The sequence below is a fragment of the Cervus elaphus genome, chromosome 7 (genome assembly GCF_910594005.1).
Source record: "Cervus elaphus chromosome 7, mCerEla1.1, whole genome shotgun sequence".
In the NCBI taxonomy this organism is placed as follows: domain Eukaryota; kingdom Metazoa; phylum Chordata; class Mammalia; order Artiodactyla; family Cervidae; genus Cervus; species Cervus elaphus.
The window spans coordinates 19,769,615-19,788,610 of NC_057821.1; the positions used below are offsets into that span (position 1 = coordinate 19,769,615).

The 18,996-nt window shown below is 43.4% G+C and overlaps 1 protein-coding gene across 2 annotated transcripts in view; it reads left to right on the top strand.

The window, feature by feature from the left end:
• The window catches only part of RUNX2 (RUNX family transcription factor 2), a 233,002-nt gene extending 214,273 nt beyond the window's left edge, over nt 1-18,729 (top strand). Inside the window, exons 7-8 of one of the 2 annotated variants that reach the window (XM_043907627.1) lie at nt 12,588-12,653; nt 14,415-18,729. In XM_043907627.1, coding sequence (XP_043763562.1) covers nt 12,588-12,653; nt 14,415-14,893 — 545 coding nt within the window. In that variant the 3' untranslated portion in view covers nt 14,894-18,729. The remainder of the gene's footprint in view (nt 1-12,587; nt 12,654-14,414) is intronic. The other variant, XM_043907628.1, reaches the window with a different exon arrangement.
• Nucleotides 18,730-18,996: the final 267 nt, after the last annotated feature.

Below are 18,996 nucleotides of genomic sequence, written 5' to 3' on the forward strand. Positions count from 1 at the left end.
CACCACCATCACCCTGCCCATTAGGGGCAGTGATGTCACCAGAACCTCAGCCCGAGTGCTAGTCCAAGGTTCTAGAATCCTGTTCTCCTTCGATGTTTTTCTTTTTTGGCTGTACTGGGTCTTTGTTGCAGTGTGTGGGCTCTCCAGTTGTGGAGTTCAGTTTACCCCTTGGCATGTGGGATCTTAATTCACCAAGCAGGGATCAAACCTGCACCCCCTTCATTGGAAGATGGATTCTTAACCACAAGACCAGCTGGGAAGTCCCTCCTGCTACATTTCTAATAGGCCACTGGCCCTTTTTTCTGTTGTTGTTATTGGTGTACCTGGCCATTTTGATCTGAAAAAGATATCCATGAAGTATCTCCTTTGCCCCTTTCCTCTTTTCACCCTCAAATTAAATCCTTATGAAGAGACGCAGTAGACTTAGCCCCACATCTATGACAGCACCGTCTCTCTCAACCAGTTATCAGTTGTTTTGGACCACATCTAGAGGGAACTCGGTAGACAGTATTCCCAGGCTGGGGAAAATAGGGCTCAGGTTTTGGGCAGGCAGAGAAATTCCACTGTTGGAGGAGCTACCGTTGGACTATTTGTTGTGTTTTTGTGTGTTTCTCTCAAGGATACTGAGCTGACCAGGCCCTCTCTTTTTTTTTGGTCATCAAAACAAGTAGCTCCTCTCAGACACCTTAATACATAATTAGGTGTGTCTGTTTACACTTGGGAGACAGCGGGCTTCATGTCCTAAAGAAATACAAGGAGTCTGGGAGCAGCCACAAACAGATGTTGAAATTGTCCATTTGTGGCAAGTTTATTACTATAGCACCAGGAGTAAACATTAAGGATGAAACCCCTCTGCAGGGGTGTGTGTGTGTGTTGAGAGGGTGATGTTATCGAGCAGAGTAGAAAGTGAAAGGAGGTCCTTTTTTTTTTTCTTTTTTTTCAATTTGCTCTAGTATTTGTTTATCTCCTACAACAAGGAAAATTTCACTATTTGGCTTTGGCTGTTTGAAGGCGTTTGCCAAATGCTTGACAATCTGTAAGTTTTGATTTGTGTCAAAAAACCCACTTTGAGAACAAGGTTCTATGTAACTAAGATGTGTTTGTTTTTGTTTAAATCACTCAGAAGAGAAATCATCTCTTGTCTATTGTGAAAAGAGAGGTTTCAATCAAAGGAAAATTCTCCATATTCTAAAATATACAAACAGTTCTTTGAAATGGATGCCAAATCAAACTCTGAAAGGGACATTTCTCTTGCAGAAGTTTTGAGTTAATTCCGTGTGCAGGGCTTGAGTGGGAAAACTCAGACTGTCGGGGGAACGAGTTACTCCAACACTGTGTGTGGACTCGGAAGTTACATAAGGAGCATTGTATCAAGACAGTAGGAAGACTCTTGTACATGGTTTTAGGCTAAATTCTAGCAACAAAGAAGAAGTTCTTTTCAAAGTGAGTCAGGTTTTCAGTTAAATAAAAGGTAGTAGTTTGGCTCCTGGTTCCTCCAATGTGGGAAGGCATATCGGTCATCACTTTTTAAAAAAATTTCAACCGAAACGATCCCTGTTGTTAAAGAGACACCATCTTCCTGCCTGTCAGGACTTCTCTTAGGATAAAAAGTAGTAGATGCTAGTGAGACAAGTCTAGTGGGGAAAAGGGACACAAACTAGGAAACCTGACAATTTCACTCTAGCTCTGCCACTAACTGGCTGCATCCATGAGTCACTGCCTTTTTTGCTTGCTAAGTTTCCTTATCAGTTGGGCTTAAAGCAGATGTATGTAAAAACAGTGACAACCTGAAAAGCAGTGTATACATTTGAGGCCTGCTTTTTAAATACAGTTATTACTTTTGAGACGGGAAAGTTGCCTTGGGGCTGAAAAAGACAGACTAGCTCTTAGGATAAGGAAGCCAGTCCAGGGGACAGGTTAGAATGACATATGCACCCAAAACTGGTGGGCAAAGCAGAGTTGTGAATCTAGAACTGACCTCAGCCCCTTAGGTGCAGGTAAACTATAGGCGTAGTAGGTCAGGAAAAGCAGGTAGCTGAAGATGGACTGGCAGAAATCAGAAGGCACAGGCAAACTACAGTTAGAGACGAGGACTTAGGACGAACCTGGCATCACCAGCTCTTTTTCCTCACACACAACGCATTTAAAAACTTTCCAAATGTCACTCTGAGAGGAGCTACAGTGCATTTGCAGATACTTGCAGATAGGCAGGACAGAGTTGTCCTTCTCAAGGAATTTACAGGCTGGTAGAGTGGTGAGGTGACTGTAAGTCCTCTGCACATGCATGCCTGCCTGGAAGAGACAGACAGATGAAGAACGGAGCGGGGGGCGGGTGCCAAGGAGGGAGGGGTCACTCCGGGCTAAAGCAAGGACACGAGAAGAAGACTCTTGGACGCCGAGGGGGATTGTGAGATAGATTTTGCAGGCTGCTTAGAATCTTGAGGAATTGAGATGGAACTGACGTTGAAGCTGAAACTCCAATACTTTGGCCACCTGATGCGAAGAGCTGACTCATTTGAAAAGACCCTGATGCTGGGAAAGATTGAGGGCAGGAGGAGAAGGGGATGACAGAGGATGAGATGGTTGGACGGCATCACTGACTTGATGGACATGAGTTTGAGTAAACTCCGGGAGTTGGTGATGGACAGGGAGGCCTGGCGTGCTGTGATTCATGGGGTCGCCAAGAGTCGGAGACAACTGAGCGACTGAACTGACTGACTGAGCGTGGGGACACTGAGGGCTGAGAGAAGAATGTAAAACCAGCGCCTGATAGAGGGAAGATAGAAGAGGGTGGACAGGACAGAACACGGACAGGGGTCCAGTCTGACTGGAGTGTAGGGTTCCCGAAGAAGGACAGAGAGACGAGACTGGACAGGTAGGTTGGGACAGGACTGTTACTCCGGCAGCTGCTCGCTGTGTGCCTAATGGAGAGATGTGGACATGTACACAAGCCTGAGGAAAGAGCGGGACGTGAAGGCACAGAACGCGTAGGCAGTCACCAACCAGGGAAGCCTGAGGAGCCGGAAAGTCAGAGGAGACAAGGCTTCAGGAACCCAGATGAGCCATCTGGGCAGCAGATACAACATACACAGAAGTGGCTCTTGATTCTCGGGTGACCTTCTGGTCCCAGCCAGGAAGCCTCTTACAGGGTCTTCCGTGGACGGGAGCCCTTCCCAGGGCCTGGGCGAAGGGGCAGGCCCGCGGGTGCATCTGAGTGGAGAGGGAGCGGGGGCGCGGGTAAGGCTGGGTCCCGGCAGGACACAGCTTGAGGCCGAAGCCTGTGGCTTTCATCCCAGATTCACGTGGGTCGTGTGAGGCCTGGGACAGCTGGTGGAGCTGACTGAGAGACTGAACCAGGACACTTTCGCCATCTGGTTCGCGTTCCAGGTCCTGGGGCATCGGGTGGTTTGAGTCACAGACGTTAAGGTTCAAGATGGCTGCGGGGCTGTTGGACCACACCAGGGCGCTAAGCCCTTTGAAGGGAATTCTATTTGAAGAAAAACTGTGCCCCGAGCTTGTCATGTTTTAAAGGATGCTCCCTCTGAGGTGGCTGCTGCCTGGAGACTTCCTGGGTCAGTGCTCGAGTCAGTCACAGGGAGAGTCAGGCTGCGCTGATGCCGGATTTAGACGGGCAGATCTATTCTGACTTTAAGAAGAGGAGAATCGAGCCCGGATCTGAAAACACAGTCTGTGCATTTTAGGGGATAGTGGAATGTGGTCGCTATGGTGATTATTTGCTCTCCTAGCCTCCTTTTCCCACTGCAAGAGGCATGTTTATTTTTACAGAAGAGTTTGGTTGGGTCTGGCGCTGGGTGTGTGGAGTTTAATCGGGAGTTTCCAGGATTCTGATTCTCAGCTCACGTTTTTCCTAGCTTGGACCCCAGTTTTTACATTTTCCTTCTTCTCTGGCTCTTCTAATTCAAATAATACCGTATGAAGGGATCCCCTCGTGAGATGGAGATGTTTACCATTTGCTATGTACTTTTGCCAGTTCTCATTTACAAGAGTCTTATCCAGGGAGAGAACCTGAGGAATATAAAGTGTGACCTGCTTACGACCACTCAGAACATCAGCGGTAAAGACCATGTGGGAATTCAGAGTCCGAGTGGAGTCCTTAAGATAGGGATGAGGAACCAGTCTCCCAGTTCCACATTCCATCTCTGCCTCCACCCCCAGGACTGGTAGTTGATCAGAACCCTTTCCATCATTGCCCTACAGGTAGGCATGGCCGCCAGTTTTAGAACTCTTATAAAAATGACACTGAATCTCTGCACACTGCTGTATTTAAAATGAATAACCAACAAGGTCCTACTGTGTAGCACAGAGAAGTCTGCTCAACGTTGTGTCAGCCTAGATGGGAGGGGAATTTGGGGGAGAATGGATACATGTATATGTATGGCCGAGTCCCTTTGCTGTCCACTTGAGACTATCACAGCATTGTTAATTGGCTCTGCTCCAACACAAAATAAAAAGTTTTTTAAAAAAGACACTGAATCTCTGAACAGTGGAAGGGACTGTGGCAGCGGAGCCCCCCAGGTCTGGGGCCAGGTTCTGGGCCTCCATTTACTAGTCTGTAACCTTGAGGAAATCTTTGAGCTTCAGTCTGTTATCCATAATGTGGGGTCAGTGACACGGTCTCCCTTCCAGGGCTGGGTTGAGGATTTAATGCTCTAATGTGAATAGACGTCTTTCATGGATGCTCTGCAGCTGGGATCCTCAAATCTCTTCCCCATTAGTAAAATCTGTGGCACCACGAGATGCTGGGACTACAGAAACACCTGGAGGATCCCTATGGTTGGAGCAAAGACTGGGCTGTTAAGCACCAGTCCATGCTGGTCCCCAGCCCATCCTCACGGCATTCCTAAACAACATACCATGTTTGAAAGATTCTCCCATTGAAGCACCTCAAAGGGCAGAGGGAACTCTGGAGCTTCTCCCCCACACTCTGCTCCTCCATCTGCTGACATAACCCCAAACCACTCAGCTCCTGTCTGGAGAGCATTTTCATGGCTCATGTGAATCTTCCTCCATGATATGCCTACTTTGGTTTTAATATAAAAATAATGTCTTAATTTACTAATATCAGTAATATGTCCTAAAAAAAGAAAAAACTCCTCCATGTGTTCCCTTCTTTATTTTATGCCCTCCTATCAGCTAGGCTTGGGTGTCTAATATATAACATCTCAGCCAGTTAATAAATTTCTGCTTTTAATATAGTCCTGAGTTACATTAGCACAGGCCACAGGAAAATACCAGCCTGTCCCTTCTAAATTCAGGCTTTTTGGAAAGATTAACTTAGGAACAATTTATCATTTAGTTGCAATTTTTAAAATAATCTTAATTGGCCACATATGTTATCAAATGAGAGCGGGTCTTCCTAACCTCTGCCTGTCCACATGGCCCCACCCCACACGTGCGCATGCGCACTCCACGTTGCCAGGATGTCAGAAAATTAATTATATCAGCCTAGGCAGATACCGTCACAGGAAAGCCGCCCCCTGATCGAAGATAAGATTACTGATACCGAAGCTGTTATTTTTAGGAGGGAAAGGCTATTGCTTTCCAACCTCCTTCCCTCTTTTTCCTAGTCCCTCCTCTCTTAATTGTGGCTCTATGTTTTGGTAGCCATAAGTCATTAGCGGTTTTTAATTTCTCTGAAACTGAAATAAGGTCTGAAAGGGTAGATTTGTCCCTTTTTTCCTCCTTTTTTCCCCTTCTTTTTTTTTCTGGCTAATCGGAGGAACGCAACCACATCTGAAGCCACTTGGCTCATTATGAATTTCATGGAAACTGATTCTCTGAAAGTGTTTCCATATGTGTGTTCCCAATATATCCCATCCTCTCTAAATGGGAGCACAGACGTGTGCATGGGCTGGAAATGGCTTCAGGATGTGACAGAGCAATCATATGACCGCCGCGGCACCGTGGGTGGCCCCTTCTGAAAGACACGGTGTCCTGGGTGCTGGCCTCCTTCCTGCCGCGGATCTGGTTTCAAAGACTATCCACCCTTCCTAGCCTTTAAAAAGTTCTTCATCAAGGCCTAACGAGAAGAGCCCTCTCGTGTTTTTTTTTAAAACTCCGTTTCTCTCCCCCTACCACCCCATCCTTTGGTTTCTTCCTCCTCTTACCCTCCCTCCCTGTGCACGCACGAACACACACACCGCGCATCTAACCGCCTCCCCCCGCCCCCTCACCAAGAGGAAATGTATTATTCCAACAATATCCTCAAAATTTGGGTGGGTTAAAGGGATGGTTGAAGTTTCTGAAAATTGCCAGGTTGTACTTTTTTTTTCTCCCCCCTCTTCTCTCTTTCCTTCAATGTAGCATACTTTCTTAGCCTTGGGATCAGCTGGTCTCAGAATTTGTGAGCGTGCAGTGGAAAAGTACAATTCATTACAACACGGAAAATAAATATTTATACTGGATAGTCGAGGCACTTTTCCTCTCTTTTGCACAACTATGGAGCTTGCTGGTCTGACCTTTTATTATCTTCAAAAAATCGATTTCAGATTCTCATTTTTCTGCTTTCTTTCCCATCAGCCTGACCCATCACATTTCTTCCACGTGGGGTATAGTTTTCTGACTGATTTGGTGAAATTAAAAGTAAAATTAATTGAGTGATCAATACTTGATCATTTTAGTGTGAAGGAATAAATTCAGGGAAAGTAAGAAAGTCTATGTAAAATCTCTTAAAGTCTCAGTGTGGAAAATGCAAAATAATCTTCTGGGTAGAGATGAAAGTTGATTTTTAGATAAGTTTATACAGCATTTCTGCTTCTGTCATGTTATCTGCTTGGGACTATGCTAGTAGTTCATTCATTTAGCAGATTTTTTGGAAGTACCCATCTTTTCTCAGCACCATACTGTGGAAATAGGGAGGATCTCAAAGGAGGATACATGGTTCTTCTTCATTTGCTCTCCCTTTAGTTGGAAAGTGAAAACACCTCTCTAAATACTAAATACTTCTAAATACTCTAAACACTAAATATTCTAAGTACTTCTTTAAAATATCTTAGTTGGAAAATGAAAATACTTCCCTAAAACCAGTGACAATACTTTTACCACAGAGTGGTAAAATTTACATATGTAAATGTCCTGGATGTATAGGGTAAAGAAAAGATGATAAGGATTTGTATACCTGAAAGTCCTTGTGTGGTGGTGAGCTTTGAAGGCCCTGCTTACAGTACCAGGGTCTGGCAGGCAGCAGGGAGGTAGCTGTAAGTCTGAGCATGCACAGAGCTGCAGTGAGGGTCCTGAGTAAATGTCCTACCACAAACAGGAAGGTTCATCCTGAGCAACAGTGAGACGTGACCTTGGAAGGGTAGAACAGGAAACCCTGACGATGCCAGTAGTTTTCGCGTTACCTTCTATGTCCACTTTGCAGAGCTGTCCGGTCACACCTGGTGAAGGGCAGCCGTGACCTGTGCTGGGTCAGGGTGATAACCTCTGGTTTTTCAAGGCCTTGCATCTGCGTGGCCTGAAAAGGTGGAAGATTTTCCCATTCTGTGTGTGTTTTCAGAGAACTCAGATCTAAGGAAACTCAAGGCCAACGCTCTGCGTTTTCCTGCTGGCATGTACTGTCAGGGCAGCCAGGGAGGAGATGTTCATGCGGGCCTGGGACAGGAGAACTGCATTTTTCATCTCAGGGTCATGAGGATCCACCTGTCTCCAAGCTGCTACTTCTTCATCTTATAAAAGCCATCCTCAGTTCTGGGTGACGCTGACACACTGGCTCTACCTACTGTCTAGAAATTCAAACAGGATTTGAGCTTTACTACTACTCACTCCAAATAAATGACACAACCTTAGTGGCAGCAGTTACCCTGGGGTCGCAGGGACAGGAGTGCGCTCATTCACTGTGCATTTGTAGCCTGGCCCTCTTTCTCCTTTCTCTCTTCTCCCTCTGACTCCCCAGTGCAGACTTACCATAGATACGGGCTCTCAGGATACTGGAAACAGCACGGTGGCATCTGTTCACTAGTGGCAACTACCGTTGATGGGTCTCTGTCTGAAACGTGAAGTCAAGTGATGTAGTGATGTTTGGGGAGAGCTTTGAATACCCTTTAAAGAGAGTTTTATGAGATTTCATAAGTTTGGAACTGTATTTGAGTTACATTTAGGTCTGATGCCACCATTGCTTAATGCTTATTATAATATCTATTTTCTTAATGCATCAAAAATATACCAGCTATTGTGCAGAGTTCTTGAATCCCTAGCCCATTTGACTTGTTCGTTGATTTATTCGTCCATTCATATGCTTACATTAAAAAAATTTAAGCTCTTACCCTGTAGACTGTTCTGAGGGATATGAGAGGAAAATAAATCATAATTCTTACCATCCAAAGTTTACTTTGTAGTTGGAGAGCACAGGCTAAGAAACAGCTAATAATTCAGTAAAGCAGTGGCTGAGGGCCCAAAAGAGTGATATGGAAAATAAATGCTATTAGAACACGAGTGAAATAGGAAATTATATAATAGAGCAGTTGGGAAGGCGGCAGCCAAAGTGTAGAAGGGGAAGATGTTTAGAGGAGAGAGGCACTGCTTCTTATTCCAATAGAGAGGATGCTGCAAGGGGGTTAATGAAAAGTGTTATTGTTTAGTTGCTAAATCATGTCCAACTCTTTGTGACCCCATGAACTGTAGCCCACCAGGCTCCTCTGTCCCTGGGTTTTCCCAAGTAAAAAATACTGAAGTGGGTTGCCATTTCCTTCTCCAGGGGATCTTCCCAACCCAGGGATCAAACCCTCACGTCTCCTTCATTGGCAGGTGGATTCTTTACCACTAAGCCATCAGGGAAGCCCTTAATCAAAAGTACCTGGATGTTATTCGAGATTTGGTGAAGTGATAACTCCTACCATTTAAAAAGCTTTCATGAAGCTTTGAAATTAATACCTTATTGCCGAGAAGTCTGATGGCTTTTCATACTGTATATTTTTGCCCTTGCATTAAAAAAGGACAGAGAAGTCTGCATTTGCCAACCTGTGTTCCACCTGGACTCAAGGTCCCTGGTCCTTTCCTGTGTCCTGACCTGCCCTCCATGGTTGGGATGTGTAAATTCCACTCCTGAGCAGAGATGGTCCCTGGGTGTGATGTTTCCTAGCTGGCAGCCCTGAATGGCAAGTACCCCAGTCAAATATTCTTTTCAAGCTCTTATCTCCATTCTTTTTAGTGCTGTCTTGGCCCATCTTCAACCAACCAAGCCATAATGGTTTGAGTGTCTACTGAATGAGAAAATGCATGTGAAAGTACTAGGGAAAGGTCAAGAAACATCAAGCATGGTTGTTATTAAACCCAAAAGGGGAAGATGAGTGAGTATTAGACAGATCACTGCTGCTGTAGCTCCCTCTAGTTAGGAGTCCAGCACAAGTAGAGATAACTAGCATTAGACAGCAGCATGTGGAAGGTGCTGAGTGGAGGCTTGCAGGCCACAGGAACCAGAGATCAGAGTTTCTCTTTTATTCTCCCTTATCTTGGTTTCACTCCTTCCCCACCTCACTTTCCACTTGCTCAGAAGACCCAAGAGACCTGGTTGGGTAAAAGGAGGCTATTTCCTTTTTCCCCATAGACTTTGGAGGGGAGGGGCAAGAAATTTTTACTTTTTAAAAAATGGTTTTCACAATGATTAGACTTTGCATTCACTGAAGAATAATCAGTGCTTCCTTTTCTTTCCTTTTGGCTGCACTGGCTTCATTAGGGTGCATGGGCTTTCTCTGGTCTAGCATGAGGGTTTAGTTGTTCCAGAGCATGAGGGATCTTAGTTCCCCGACCGATGGATTCTTAACCACTGCACCACCAGGGAATTCCCAAGAAATTTTTACTTTTAACTTTGATTTTTATTGGAGCTTCATGGGCATTTTATCAGTATATTATTCTCCAGGTATATTAGATTGTGAAAAACTGCTGCCGCTGCTGCTGTTTCAATGAGCAAGTTTCCTGCAGCTCTCTTTCTGATAAGGACAGAAATCTGCAGCTCTCTGACTTTGGCAGTGGGTGCAAAGGGTCATTCTGGAATGAAATGCATCTGTAGGGAACCAGCAGGTCCTAAGGGAATCAAGCCCTTGACCTTGGTCTCACTCAGGTTACGCCATGAATAACTGAATTAATTGCTCACTGTTTAGTAAATTAAGTCAGTAAGTGCTGAAAGAGTTTTTAAATAGTCTCCCAAGGACAGTAACTCTCTTTGGGGGCAACACGTGGTCACCAGAAGAACCTGCTTAAATATTTTTAAGCAAATTTATTTCAGCATATAGAACTTTTAAGGCAGCAGATATATATATATAGATATATATATATATATATATCTCTGCGATTGTGTCAACCAAATTCCTTAAGGGTGACTAAGATTGAAGAGAGTTTAGAAGTCTGAGAGGTCTTTTTTAACCATGGTTCAGCCTCTCTGGAGCTGGGTGATTTTGTAGAGTTAATGGTTCCCCTTTTCTGTTTAACTTCCCTATTTGTCAGTGGGTTAGATTAGGATTATCTAGACAGTGAAAGAGGGGTTTGGATTTTTGTCACCAGAATACTCCAAACCAGCAGAGGAGGATAAATGGGTACCTTAGAGAACCTGGGGGCATAGTCTAAAGCCTCCCAAGTGCAAAATTTTGTTGAAATCAGTTTTGTCTAAAAATTCATCTAAGTGTTCTGAAGCTTTACAAATGGAAAATTTTGTTGAAATCATTTTTTCGTTTGCCTGAAAATTCACCCAAGTGTTGCGTGCTAGTCCATATCGTATTCGTGTTTACTGTACAGCATCCGCTTGTCTCCAGACTGAGTAAAACCAGCCTATCGGGAAGATGTACCGTGTTTATCTTGGGCTTCAAGTAACTCCTGGCAGTACTGGCTTTATTTAATCTGTAGGTTGTGATCTGGAGTTTTAAACCAGCTCTGGGGAGCTCTCAGGCTACAAGGCAGATCACCGGGCCAGTTACTGAGCTTTGGCTTTACATTTCTAAAATTAGATTGGGGTAAGAGAACTCTCCAGGCGTTCATCCTCATCCTTTTAATAAATAGATATTACATTTTCTTTAGTTGATATACTATCTAGGTCTGTAGATGGTTTCTAGTTGTATGTATTGTGGTTGGTGATGTGGGTAAGAATAGTTTAGGACACAAAGATCAAAACAACCTGAGAAGATGGTCTGAAAGAAAAACTGAGTTCTTGTACAGAAAAGAGATTAGAAGTATAGAAAGAAAATTTAGTTATATCGTTTGCTTCTGTAATAATTATTACAAAAAATAATTGAAAGTTAGGAAGGAGTTTAAGTTCTTTCTTTTTAAGTTGAGGATTTTTTCAGTCTCCCCACCACTGATTGATTATTATATAAGCGATCTCACATGAAACTGCAACAAGTCGTTAAAATTTCTTCCAGCAGAACACATTGCAGTGTGACACAAAACGACTAAGCAAATTTTAGAGAATCATCTTTTTTGTAAGTTATAAAAATGGCTGTATAATCCCTTTAAAGTTCACATCAGCTTTCTTAGCTCAGAAGGAGTTAAATCCTCAAGACCTGACAGTCTTAAGTGACTAGAAGCCATTGGTGAAAATTCTATAAACCTAGCGGAAATCTGTTGCATTGTTTTCTATAAACCACAACCAGAGCTCATTAATTGAAAAATGAATGTCAATTTGCATTAGCTGGCATCTCTAAACCCAAAAGGTACAGTGATCCCGGCATGTGATGGATAATAAAAATATCAGCCAAATATATCAGGTAAAATCAAGAAGTTGGGGGTAGGGGGTGGAGAGGTAAATTCAAAGCCACATTGGAGTTTACTGGCAGGGTCCCATATAAAGGGTTTTAATAGGGCTTCTGCATTAAAATAAGGGAAACCACATGGAATTTTAATGATAAGGACAGGATATTTTAAGTATAAATACGAGAAGCATTTTTTACATTGATGAGCCTATCTGTGTGAGCTCTGTGCTTCTGTGGAGCAAACGCTGCTATTTTAAGTGTGACTTCTTTCCTTTTGAAATTGCTCACGTTATTCTGGTTTCTCTCACACGAGCTGAGTGTTGAACTTAATGCGTACAGAAGTGGCCTGCCTACACCTATTAACTCTGCCGACTCAAGTTCACCTAGATGCCCTGCGATGAAAATGGGGCTGGCCGAGAACATCTGTGGTCTCCATGCCGGGCCTGTATCGTGTCAGGCACTACAGGAGCCCGGGGCAGGGAGGTGGCAGATCACATCTGCACTCCCGTGGGCAATTCTGTCCGCGTCCCTCCTTGCACCTTTTCACACTTGAACTTGTCAGCATTTCGTGCTTGGGAGGGGTTAGGGAGAGGCCAGTGGAGGATGGAAGAATTTATCAAAAGCAGAGAGCAACTGCCCAGACTGTGCGAGTTTTGGTTTGTAATCTTGAAAGTGTTTGCTTCCGGTATTAGAAGCTAGCTGCTCACCAGCTTTCCCCCTCTGCTTATGGGGCCTGTGGATTCCGGGAAGGTTTACTGTGAGGGGTGGGAACTTCCCAGCCTCCCCCCGCCTCCCCCAAGGCAGTAGCTTCTCCTGCTGTCTTGGGATTCACGGTAATAGAATGGTAGAACCAGAAGGGAACTTAGAGCTCATCCCCTCATTTTACAGATGATGACACTGCCACCTCTGACTTCTGCCTCTGGCCTTCCACTCTCAGTAAGAAGAGCCAGGCAGGTGAGACTTTTCACAATTGCTGGGTTGGGCTGGGTGGGGTTGTCTGACTGAGACTGCCCGATGAGTGAGAAACACTTTTGTTAACGACATATTGCTTTGAAGCAGTCACTTCTAGCTATCGATGCCCACCAAGGCGCTTAACCCAAGCGTTTTACAAAGAACACAAGGCAGTGTGCATTTTAACAGAAATGAACAACTCTCTATCAGCACCTTGAAAGAAGAGGATTGGGATGGTTCTTTAGGATCCGAGGACAGGTCTAAATAAAAAGGAAGCTGAAGAAGTACCTGCTCACTAAGGCCTTCAAGAATTACCGAGTGAGACTTCACCAGTGGTCCAGGGGTTAAGGTGGTCCACTCTGCCTTCTAGTGCAGGGGACACAGGTTCGATCCCTGATGGGGGAACTAAGATCCCACATGCCGCTCATGGTGTGGCCAAAAATTAAAAAAAAAAAAAAAGAATACTGAGTGTTTTCCCTTATAGATAAAAGTGGTAGGAAAAGCAAATATATGAGATCCAAAGGACGGGAAGAGTTCAGGTGTGAACAAAATCTTTAAGAACACTGGTATTATCGAAGGGCTTGTCACAATTCTGTCAGTGTTAGAAATTCATAACCCAGTCTTTAAAGATCACAGCTATAAGTTTTTGGCATTTCCGAAAACTAATTTCCACATGAAGTGGTTTCTAACTATGGTTTCATAAGTTGAGCGCCAGAAATACCCATTAAAGAGGCATCCTGTTAGTTTTAGAAGTTAAAGGACCTCATGTTTTAGGGGAAAACTGTCTTTGCTTCAGGCTCCCGGTTCAAACTGGCCTGCAGCTAATTCTGTAGGATGTGGTATATGGGCCCGGTAGGTGGATGGTGAGATGCCCTCCTGTTCTTTCTCCTTTTCCAGGGAGCTTTTCCCCAAAGCTGCTGTTGGCACGTGGCCTTAATCGGGTCTTGCTTCTCCCATCAAGACTTGAAGTGCAGTGATTACTAAGTACCACCCACTTTGAATCCTACTAGCTTATGACCCTCAGCAGAATTTCTAAGGGTCAGACTCTCCCTATATGACCCCAGATACATAAGCTAGTTCCAGAAAACACTGAACTCTAGTTTGATTTTCTTTTTGAAATCAGCTACTAAGATGAGAAAAAAAATACATAAATTGATTACTAAGATAATGATTTTACATTATTTTACAAGTTCAAGTGATAGGCCCATGTTAGGGTATCTTTTTGATATTCCTTCATTGATGAAAGGGCCCTACAAGAGTATCAATACCAAAACAGGTCATTTTGGAATTTCTTTATATTGGGTGAGAAAAAGAAATGTGTCAGACTTAGTATGAAGGTCACTTCCAAATGTCTGAGGTGCCCCAAGAAACAGAAAGGGAGGAGAAAAAAAAAATCAATGAGGATTCAGTCTTAAAGTCTGGTGAGTGAAATCTGTCTCGTGGAGTATGGGGTTTATATGCACAACCTAGCACATATTTGGGTTTTTTAAAGCCCTTTGGGATTCTCTGGGGCGGTGGGGGGTGGGGTGTGTGTGAAGAACTTGAGGCTAAAAGACTGTAAAATGAAAAAAGAAAAAAAAAAACCCCAAAAGACTGTGTAGTGACTGGTGCATTTGAAAGTCTGTTTGTGGCTTGCTGTTCCATTGGGGAAAAGCTAAAGTTTTCTTTCTTTTTTTTTTTTTCCTTGTAAAAGAAAAAAATTCTTTCATGATTTTAACTGATATTTACAGATGTTTCCCCCCCATCTTCTGTTGTAATTTTTAGGTGCTTCAGAACTGGGCCCTTTTTCAGACCCCAGGCAGTTCCCAAGCATTTCATCCCTCACTGAGAGCCGCTTCTCCAACCCACGAATGCACTATCCAGCCACCTTTACTTACACCCCGCCAGTCACCTCAGGCATGTCCCTCGGTATGTCCGCCACCACCCACTACCACACCTACCTGCCACCACCCTACCCCGGCTCCTCCCAAAGCCAGAGCGGACCCTTCCAGACCAGCAGCACGCCATATCTCTACTATGGCACCTCGTCAGGATCCTATCAGTTCCCCATGGTGCCCGGGGGAGATCGGTCTCCTTCCAGAATGCTACCGCCATGCACCACCACCTCGAATGGCAGCACGCTATTAAACCCAAACCTGCCCACCCAGAACGATGGCGTTGACGCCGACGGAAGCCACAGCAGTTCCCCCACCGTTTTGAATTCTAGTGGCAGAATGGATGAATCTGTCTGGCGACCCTATTGAAACTTCCTCAGCAGTGGCCCCAGCGGTCTCGGTGGGGAGCCACATCCCCAGTGTATCGACATATACATATATAGAGAGTGCATATATATGTATATCAACTCGCTATCTACAAAGTGCCTGTTTTTTTAGAAAACTTTCTTTTCTTCTTTTTGTTTTTTTTGCATTCAGTCACTCTGTCACGATCTTGCAACCCTAAGAGGGTAAATCTTGTAAAGCAACAGGCCCAAGAGAGAGACAGCCCTAACCAGGTTTCAGATCGTTTTCTATTTAAACATGTACCTTTGCAAACAAACAAAGGGAAAAAAAAAAAAAAGGTATTTTTTTGTTTGCTGTTGTTGTTGGGTCTCTTATCCTCAATCATCTGTTCAGATGCCAGTTCAGAGAGGTGGACTCCAAGTCTGGGAGGAAGAGCAAAGCCGCTTCCTCCCTGTGTTTTGAAACCACACGTCCTCACGGTTCACGGCGTCTCAACATGTGGACCTGTGCCCTGGGCAGACCCGCTTACAAAGCCGGTCCGGGTGCCCGCGAAGGGAAGAGAGGCAGAAAGGAATGCTTCCACTCCCTTGCCATCCACTCAGAGCAACTGTTCCAAACTTTTGCTTTCATACTTTCTGCAAGTACTCATTTGAACTGTTTGGTTCAGTTGTTTTTATTATTATTATTTTTTCCTACTTTAAGAAAGTGACTTCAAAAAAAATACTGATCAGGATAGATTATTTTATTTTACTTTTTCATACTTCTTTTTTCCTTTTCCCATTGAACCAAAAGGAAATCCGATACCGAACCACCTGCCCCCTCCAACCCACTCCTTCTCCTTTTATGCAAAACTGAAAATGGCAATACCTTATTATAGCCATAACAGTAGAGATAGTGTTTGCGTTTGGCTGTGTGTTATTTGTCTTCTTTTTTTTTTAAATTATGAATATGTGTAAAATCTGAGGTAACTTGCTAACGTGAATGGTCATATAACTTTAAAGATATATTTATAATTATTTAATGACATTTGGACCCTTGAAACATTTCTTAGTGTATTGATATGTTGACTTCGGTCTCTAAAAGTGCTCTTTATTAAATAACAAATTTCTTCAGTGGGCTAGAGCCATATCTGAAATATTGCTAAGCAATTTCAGTTCATCCAGGCACAATGTGATTTTTTAAAAATACTTCCATCTCCAAATATTTTAGATGTAGCTTGTTTTTGCGATGTATGAAGGAATTGATATGTTTCGTTCTTTTCAGATCTTTGATTGCCTCTAACACAGCTTTGCCTTTTAAAAAAAATAGCAATAATTAGAGATTTAAAAAGCAACCCTGAGTCCTTTATCACTTATGTTGCCCTTTATCAGCATAAAATGCTGGAGTGATGTGGTTTCCTAATTTCTTTGAAATAGTGATGACTCTCGTCATGTTAAAAGACAAGCACAAGTGAATCCTTGAACTACAGAATGGCATTCTGTGGTTTCATAGTTAAAGCAAAACTCAAAATTGCCAGGCTTCACGCTGAAGATGCAGTCAGCTTAAAGCCACACACGTAGCTGAAGGATCAGTCACGATACTCAAGGTACAGGAGAATAAAACTGTGCCAGGGAGCCTTACCCAACTCGCCTTACCCAGACAGTAAGTCAGGGGAACCCAAATCTGCCTTAGCCTGGGCCCCACTGGCAGCTCTCCACAGAATTTGCATTTAAAGAAGCAGAATTAAGTCATTGTCTTCTGGGAGCAGGGTCATCTGAAGGAGCAGGCAAGTTCCAACAGGCAGCTGATCTGAGAACACACAGCCTCTGATACTCGTTGTATTTCTCACCGTGGAGGGTGTCGGGAAGGCAAGGCTAGGTGGAATCTGGTGTCTACTACTGTGTGTGAACCTGAGCTGAAGCCCTCCTGTCGGATGCACTCTGGGCTCTCCTGGTCCTTAATCCAAGCCAGGACCGTGTCATGACACCACCAGGCAGATCCCCACCCGCCTCCCCCACAGGTCAGGGCTCTTTCATTCAAAGTCTGTGCGCCCCCCCCCAGTCCCCGCCCTAGGCAGAACCTGATAAGAGATTTGCCTACAGCCCCCAGAAGCCCCTTGCTTCCTGGTCATCCTCCAGCCCACTTCATAGACCCACCAAGCATCTCAGGATAGCTCAAGGGGCATTGGACCTGTGCTTCTCACCTGGGAATTCACCCTGACTCCCCCTAAGAAAAATCGAGGGGAACACCAAACCAAACCAAACCAAACCAAGACACTTTGCCTTCTAAAGGTTGTATACCAAGTATGCCTAGATAAATAAGCCACTTTTCTATTCCTAAAGATGGAAGTAGTAATGGATACTATTTATTGTTTGTGTGTGGTAGCTTGAAGCACACCACCGTCCATTTATTTTTAAGTGTAAAATATGTGTGTTTGTTTCAGCAGCACTTAAAAAAGCCAGTGTCTGGTTACACATTTCAATCTTAATTAATTGACATAAAAATGTTATCTCCAGTGCCAGCTATACCCTATTTAATAAAAAAGGTACTATATCTGTACATTCTTGTTTAATGTTAAAAGGGCTTTTTTAAGTTTACAGTACACATACTAAGTGACTTGAGGGACGCTTTTGTGTTGAAATGTTAGTAATAGTGGCTGCAGGCAGCAACCCAGAAACACTTTAAAAGTTTTTTTTCTTGGGAAAAATTCAAGCACTTCTTCCTTCTCTCCTCACTCTAACCATTTCAGTGGGGCAATTTACATTTCTTAGATTAAATTTGGCCCTTTTTCAGCCTGGGGGTTAAATTTTGCTTTTTTTTTTTTTTAAAAAAAAACAAGTCCTTAATTTGCACTGAGTCATGTGCATGATTTGTGATTTCAAGATTAAAACAAAGCCTTTCTGCTACTATGGAACCATGAACTAGCCAGCACTGTACTTTCTTCAGGTTAAAATGACATGGTTTACAACATCACCAGTACGGCCACTTTTTTAAAGAACAAAACAACATAAAAAACCTGTTTTAACTTGTGTCAGAGTTCCAGAATAGATACCAAAGATTTTTAGATTTTTTGTGAAATGATATCCAGCTTAGAACGAAAAGATTCAACAGCTCTGGTTCACTCTTCAGGCCGTCTCACCCCCACCAGGACCTTTTAAATGTGAGCAGAGAACTGCACATCATCAGGCCCCATTCATTGTGGATTCAGAGGGGAGGAGATGGGTGTGCTGGCTGAAAGAGTTCCCTCCATTCCCAGGAAAGCGACTGACTCAGAGTCTAGGGGAATACATGAAAACACAAAGCATTAGCAAAAACAATAATTATACCTATGACATTCAAAAGAACCATAATAAATAAATAAAAGATGACATTTTGAAACTTTGAATTTGTTGTTCTTAAAAAAGATAATGCCTTTGAAATGTGTTTTCTATGTGAGAAGTTTTTAGATGTTTGTTTACTTCATGTTTACAAATAACTGTTTGCCTTTTCATGCAGTACTTTGAAATATTATCAGCCAAAACCATAACTTACAGTCATTTCTTAGGTATTCTGAATAAAATTCCATTTTTTTTGGATATGCTTTACCATTCTTAGATTTCTGTGGAACAAAAATATTTGTAGCATTTTGTGTAAATACAAGCTTTCAATTTTTTTTTTTTTCCAATCGCTGTTGCCCAAGACTTGCTTTCGTGCACATATTGTACAAATTCTGCTTTGTGCCACAGGTCATGATTGTGGATGAGTTTACTCTTAACTTCAAAGGGACTATTTGTATTGTATGTTGCAACTGTAAATTGAATTATTTGGCATTTTTCTCATGATTGTAATATTAATTTGAAGTTTGAATTTAATTTTCAATAAAATGGCTTTTTTGGTTTTGTTATGTGTGTACACTGGGTTTTTTCTCATCCGCGGCTTCTTCTCTTGTCTGACGCCTGCTCCTGTCTACACCTGGGCACTTATTGGTCATAGGACTTGCCAGGGCTGGATGAGAGCAGAGATCCTATATTATTGGTGAGAGGAAAAGCGTCTTGGTAAGCGCTGGATTCTGCTTTGGACCTGGGTTCGACCCCTGGGTCGGGAAGATACCCTGGAGAAGGGAATGGCTACCCACTCCAGTATTCTTGCCTGAAGAATCCCATGGATAG